Source organism: Mchenga conophoros, linkage group LG11 (genome assembly GCF_057382185.1).
Source record: "Mchenga conophoros isolate Kocher_MC1m ecotype Shallow Benthic linkage group LG11, M_conophoros_male_GT1.1, whole genome shotgun sequence".
NCBI classification, from domain to species: Eukaryota; Metazoa; Chordata; class Actinopteri; order Cichliformes; family Cichlidae; genus Mchenga; species Mchenga conophoros.
The window spans coordinates 29705641-29712783 of record NC_140536.1 but is presented as its reverse complement, the minus strand read 5'-3'; the positions used below and the strand labels follow the sequence as shown (position 1 = coordinate 29712783).

The following is a 7143-nucleotide window of genomic DNA, read 5'->3' as shown; positions in this document are numbered from 1 at the left end:
GCTTTGTCCATTCATCCCAAGAGGAACCAGAGGCTGCCGTCCTGCCAGACAAAGCCAGGAACAGCTGGCTGATCGATACCCGACAAAGGCTCAGAGGTTAGAGCAGTCAAAAGATTGTTAACTAGCCATTTTATTTGCCAGACATTTATATCATTGTTTATGGTTCAGCGCACCCCTTCAGTATGGGCCATGATGCACACCTGTGCTTGGAACTGTCTCAGGGTCTCTTCAGCCACTTTTCATGACCTAGTGGGCACAGGAAAAAACAAGATAGATAGATAGATAGATAGATAGATAGATAGATAGATAGATAGATAGATAGATAGATAGATAGATAGATAGATAGATAGATAGATAGATAGATAGATAGATAGATAGATAGATAGATAGATAGATAGATAGATAGATAGATAGATAGATAGATAGATAGATAGATAGATGTTCTGTATAAATGTAGATAAATGTGTTTGTGAAGCTGAGAGCATGCACCGATGGCAATGCATTGTCTGGGATTGGACTGTTAGTGCGCATTCCTGCAAATGCATGTGTATATTTGTGTGAATAACAGTGTTGGTGCAGCATGCACTCCAGCCGGTAACACATGGCTTTGCTGCCACCACTCTGGCTCGTGTTGTGAGTGCCCCTGCAGGCTGGCAGAGAGGGGAGACCCTCTCTGTGGCTCACCCAGGCGGAGAGGGGCTTCCTGCACATCTTTTGTCACACCATTTGGGCTCTTGTGTCTGTGGCTGCCCTGCTCCTCCGGACCCACTTGGCAGCCACTGTGCAGACGGACATCTGCTCTTTCTAACCTCCCGGTGAATAGAGAAAACAACCAACAGACCCTGCTGTCTTACTCTATGCTCTATGCTCTCTGCACCTTTGCTAAGCAATCCATTTACACAGTGCGCTCTATCTATCTTTTAAAATATATACATATATTGTATATATTTTTATTTTTGTTTTCCTGATTAATTAATCTATTTTTAATAATAATAATAATAATAACTACAGTAATAAGACTATACGCTGTCTTAGCCACACTGCTCTCCTAATTGCTGGTGAGCCACAAGTGATTATGCTTTTCTCAAAAAAAAAATCCTTAATACCACTGCGGTCAGATTATTGAGCTGCTTTGTAAACCTTCACATTAAAGTACACTTCTGCATCTATGGCCTGACTCCCTTTTCCCGGTTCTCTAAGCAGAGCGATTCTGGAGCACGCAATATTGAACACACTTTGTTCATGCTCAGCGGCCCAGAATAACTCGGTCATTATGGTGGCGAAAGGGACAGGTTTTGAGTTTGATTTCATGATGGTAATATAGCCCATGTGTGTCGAAGAAGAAAGCCTTCAATGGGGACATCTGTTCAATGCGGCTTACTGTTACAGCCGTGCGATAGGAACAACCTGTGCGCACCATATGAACCGGGACCGACCCTCTCACTCTTACTGAACGCAACAGGCAACAAAAGATTTTTTCCCTTCTTTTTTTGGAGAAGAAGTGACCTAAGAATACATTAGATCGTTTGGGTTTAATATCTCTCCAGCCTCTGTGGCCTCAGGAACTAGATGCTTTAGTCGGGGAGTTATCACACTGACCTCTGACATCTGTCTTGCTGGTATGATCACTGGGTAATTTGTCACCAGAGGCCAACACGTCCCCTGTCCATAATTTGCAGTGCAAATGCGCAAAAATTGCCCAGTATAATACATGAGCATTATTTTGAGAATAAGAAAGGAGGAAACCGATCATCTCACTCACGAGGTTCAACTGTTTTACAAATATAAACGTGAATTACACGTACATATAATATGCGTTCGGGTACATGAGAGGTAAACGCGTAGGGGCAGTGGTTGTTTTTTTTCCCTCTCAAAGTTATTCCTAATTGAATTGCCAGTGAAACATTTATTTGGCAAGGTCCACAATCTCACCGGCAGCGGTGGATGTTGTGTTTTCTCTGCTGAGAGCGAAACGTGGAGGGTCAATCAATGCACTGCAGAGCGGAGAAGCACGGTATGTAGGTTTTATTTCTCCTCGTCACATTTTATTCGCCTCGACCACGATCACACAATATTCGGATGATTTTTTTTCTCTAAAGCTGGTGTGATTGGTTAGGTTGAGGGAGATAAAAATAAATAAATAATAGTAATAATAATGAATGACCAAACCCCCCTGATACGGCTAATGTGTTACCTCCAACGTCCAATTAGTTAAGATGTCTGCATTTGATATTTTTTAATCGCTACTTTCATATAAATTAACGATTATAATAAATATTTTTACGTGTTATTTATCGCCACACATGTCGCCAGGAATATTAATTAACGATTTTCGCCTTCAATGTGAGAAAAAGCATTAACACAACTTAAACCTGGGATAGATGTTACGCGTAATAAGTTACAGAAATATGGCCGAATTACCTCTAAATGTTGGCAAAGCTTGGCAACTAAATAACACTCTGTGGGATTATTAAGTAAGACGCAACATATGTACATTTTGCTGATGGGTTATACGAGGTGAAGCAACATTGTGAATAATTGTAACAATTTTAAATCCTTCTTTAAAAAAAGAAGAAGAAAAAACACCTAAAAGTAAATCCAAAAAAAAGAAAAGGCTGTTGTCCAATCCTAGAAACACAAGAATTAATCAGGGAGTCCATCTATCACACTGTGTAATAAAGGAAGCGACATGGGTTAGGCAGATGATTTGATGAATAATCCCTGGTCGTTTTAATTAACTTTTCCCTGTCCTGTAATGACCAAGCTGGTCAACAGACCCGGTCAATAAGCATGTTAATATCAAACAAATAAAACTGAGGATGATTAAAAACCTCCTGCGTTATTAAATTTGAAATTCAAATGAAATTTATGCTTCCCGTGCACAGTGCATGCTAATAGCTCCAACAGAGAGTCCAGGGTTCAACACACATTTTCCCTACAGGTTCTTATTATGTAACATGAGCTTCCTGTATAGATTTTTACAAAATGTCAGCGGGTAAAGTAATGAACCTATTCAGTGCAACCTGCGTTATTTTACGCACGGAGCGCCATCGCTTACTTTAATAAATAATTTAAATTAACTACAATACAGAAATTCTCAGTATCTCCTAAAATAAATCTACAATTCTGTTTTAGTTGTTAACAGAAAGGCAGCAGACTTTCTGAAGTCAGGATCCCCACAGGTCTTTATTTTAAACTAACACAGCCATGATAAAATGAACCATCCCTCCTGTGAACGATGTGCAGTTTTAATCAAAACTGTCAAGATAATTGAACACAATTACAGTAAATGCGAAAGTTGGAGACGATCTAATAGAGGTCCGAGGCCAGAACAATGCACCCTTTATATCTTCTGTAATAGTTTGTGTATATTAACTCTTAAGAAGTTAAAACATGTTGAATCCCGCGGGGGCTAAATTGCACTAGAGTGCACGGTAATTGTCTGATATGAGAAAGATAGAGAAAACTGTGGAGAGGTCCTTGTAAAACAAGCACTTAAAGCTGCAGTGAAATCTGTAAAACACAGACCGAGGACAGAATGAAGTCGGTCAACTTTTACGCACAAGTACATTTGCGGGAAAAGAAAAAGCAGAAAACTTTTTTTAAGCTTGCGCTTCAGAACGCGAAAGGCTTCTGAAAAATGGAAAAGAAAGAGGAGTTTGAACGCACTTGGTCTACTACATCGCGGTGTTTGTTGCCTCTTGGTGGAGGCGGCGGAGGCGATGGCGAATAATTTGCCAAGCTTTTTATTTACTACGCAGCATCCCACATCGCCAGACACGGGTCATCATTCCTCCTTCTTTAAATTTATGGAATGTGATGTTCTGTAAAAATTTCAGTAAGTGGCCCCCTAATACCTCCTTCCCAATTCACTCTCATTTAACTTTACCTTCCTTCCGCTGTCTTTTATTATGGAGGGGGCGGTGGGGTGGATGAGGGAGGGGAGGTGGGAGGGTGGCGGTGGGGGAGTGGAGAGCTGTCTGAGGCGCTCTATTGATGACCTCACGGTAGTATGTGGCAGTGCGACGGGACGAAGCCGCTGATTGGTCGCCCGTGTCACAGCGGCACTTCAAAGCCGGAGAGGAGCCTACAATTGTGGAAGAATGGGCGGAACACATCATTGTATTGCACACCTCTAAAAAAACAGTGCTCTGATTCATAAATATAAAAAGATCCTCTGAGGAGGGCTGTGTTTTTGTGTGATGGCAACTTCACTTCTAGGGGTGAGTCTAAAGGACTTTCTTACTGGTTTAATTAGTTCTTGTCATTGTCCTGCGGAGGGGGATTAAACTTACATCGGTCGCAAAGTAGCAGCAAAGCCAGTGCGTTGGTTATATTTCCAGCAAGCGGTTTGTATGATAAAGACGAGGCTCTGTAAACTGCATATAGGCTGAGTTTGGCTGTCATCGGCGCTCAAAACACGCATGTTTTCCCTGCTGTCCCGTTTGGCATGCATTTGTAAGCGCCGTCTGACGCATTTCACTTGTCTACTTTCTGTTCATCCAGGTAGGAAATCAAGATAATCTTCTCTGTTGATTACCAAAACTTAAACAAAAATACAGCTTATTAGTCGTCTGCTGAAAAACAGGGAAACTGTTTCTACTTGAACGCTATTTCCCGATCCGAAAAGAATGCTTTAAAATGCCTGTAATTAATCTGTGGAACTTGTAAGTCGCTTACATATTTTCTTGTCCTTTCAGGAGGAGCCGAGGTTAGGATCGACTCCTTTAGCCATGTTAGCTGCAACATGTAACAAAATAGGGAGTCCGAGCCCTTCACCGTCGACAATTTCGGATAACTCCTCGTCATTTGGAAAAGGTTTCCACCCGTGGAAAAGAGCCGCTGCGAGTAGCTGCAGTCTCGGATCCGGCCTGCCCGGTTTTGGGGTATCGCGTAATGGATCTGGCATCTCGGACTCTTTTGGCACCAACAGCTCCACCGGATCCAGTGCCTTTTCCCTCACGTCCGGTACCTCATCTAGTTCACACTTTGGAAACGATTATTCGGTTTTCCAAGCGTCCGTGTCGAGCAGCTCTCAAGAGTCCAGCCACCAGCCGGTCTTCATCTCAAAAGTGCACACCTCAGTGGACAGTTTGCAGGGCATCTATCCGAGGATGAGCGTTGCGCATCCTTACGAGTCCTGGTTCAAATCGTCTCATCCCGGGATCCCCACGGGAGACGTTGGTACCACCGGAGCCTCTGCATGGTGGGATGTGGGAGCGGGATGGATTGACGTTCAGAACCCTAACGGAGCAGCAATACAGACGTCCTTACATTCCGGTGGACTCCAGACCTCCTTGCACTCTCCCCTGGGCGGATATAACTCTGATTACTCGAGTTTAAGTCACTCTGCTTTCAGTACAAGTCCATCTCCACACCTGTTGACAACCGGCCAACACCTGATGGACGGTTTCAAGCCGGTGTTATCCTCTTATCCCGACACAAGCCCCTCTCCTTTAACCGGGGCAGGAGGGACTATGCTCTCCGGGGGTCCACCTGCGTCTTTAGCGGGGTCTCCGAGGTCATCTGCCCGGCGGTACTCGGGAAGAGCCACCTGCGACTGTCCAAACTGCCAGGAGGCGGAGAGACTGGGACCGGCGGGCGCCAGCCTCCGGAGGAAAGGTCTCCACAGCTGTCACATTCCAGGCTGTGGGAAGGTTTACGGGAAAACCTCGCACCTAAAGGCGCATTTGAGGTGGCACACAGGCGAGAGGCCGTTTGTGTGCAACTGGCTCTTTTGCGGAAAAAGGTTCACTCGCTCCGACGAGCTCCAGCGACATTTACGCACACACACAGGGGAGAAGCGATTCGCTTGTCCGGTGTGCAACAAGAGATTTATGCGTAGCGATCACCTGAGTAAACACGTAAAAACTCACAGCGCCGGGGGATCTGCCGGCTCTGGCTCCGGGGGCAGCGGAGGGAAGAGGGGGAGTGATACCGACAGCGAGCACAGTGCACCGGGAAGCCCTCCGTGCCATTCCCCAGACCTGTTGCACCCACCTGAGTCTGCCCAGGGAGTAGGCATGAACGGGCTCTAAAAAAAAAAACTCCCCCAGTGAAGTGAAAACTGTAAAACAGCAAAGTGTCGTGATGGAATTGTCCGAGAGGACATGAAAGTGGACATACTTTGGTGCATCATCATTGTCATTTAATGAGAAAATCGGCCTCTATGTTTCTTTGACTCTTTCCAAGTGCTTAAGACGTCCAATTGAATAATTTCATAGCCGTGCCATCAGAAACTTCTCATCTGCGGTGTGAAAGTGTAGTCAAGTCCTTGTGTGACACACTGTGGGAGGGCACGATCAAAACTTTTTATGTTTCTTACTGTTTTTCTTTTGCAGCCCGATCCTGAATACGCCTGATGTTTTATTTGTCCGGTATAAGACGCGAAAGACAGAAAACACTGCTGTCAAAATTGTAGGGCCTGAAAAAGTTGAGCAACTGCTATCATGCATATTGTTGAAAACCAAACACTGGCACTTTATTATCGAGCAGGGGAAACTGTTGCTGTCAATGTGGATGGACTGCTCGATAGGAACAAATACCTGTAGAGTATGGCGGTGAGACACGGGAGTGATGATCCCATTAAATAAAGTGATAAAGGAAGAGCAGGTTTTTATATATATATATATATATATATATATATATATATATATATATATATATATATATATATATATATATATATATATATATATATATATATATATATATATATCACTGCTATTCTCTTCGCAGCCTACACTATGCGCCAACTTTATCACTAGGCCTGTTGAGGTTACTTAGACTTCGCTGCAAAATGTGTTGTATATAATTACAAATGTAGGTTAGAATAATTACAGCCCAGTGTAAAGGTGAGCAATGTATTTGTCCAGGAGACGATTTTGTATAGGTATTTCTAGCTGTATATGGACTCTAGTAAATATTTGAAAATATACGGAAATGTACTTGGATTTTCTTTGATATGATATAAAATGTATTGTGGGGAGTTATATTTAACCACGACTTTTTCTTGTATTTAGGGATCTATCATTAGGCGCACTTCGAATTTATTTGTAAAGTTTTGAAATCATTTACTGTTTACCCACTCGTTTAATTTAAGTAAGCATGTTGTAAAGTGATTTTAATTTTACAATGATATTT

The 7143-nt window shown here is 43.0% G+C and overlaps 1 protein-coding gene across 3 annotated transcripts; it reads left to right on the top strand.

The window, feature by feature from the left end:
* Positions 1–4105: 4105 nt before the first annotated feature.
* Positions 4106–6608, top strand: sp8b (sp8 transcription factor b). Of its 3 annotated transcripts, none has more exons than XM_085292372.1 (2): positions 4106–4223; positions 4701–6608. In XM_085292372.1, exons 1-2 carry the CDS (start codon positions 4203–4205, stop codon positions 6036–6038), a joined length of 1359 nt encoding a protein of 452 aa, XP_085148498.1. In that variant the 5' UTR covers positions 4106–4202; the 3' UTR covers positions 6039–6608. The 3 variants fall into 3 exon arrangements, with proteins under 3 accessions (XP_085148498.1, XP_085148499.1, XP_085148500.1); XM_085292373.1 differs by lacking the exon at positions 4106–4223 and adding an exon at positions 4234–4506; XM_085292374.1 differs by lacking the exon at positions 4106–4223 and adding an exon at positions 4264–4322.
* The last annotated feature ends 535 nt before the right edge of the window (positions 6609–7143 follow it).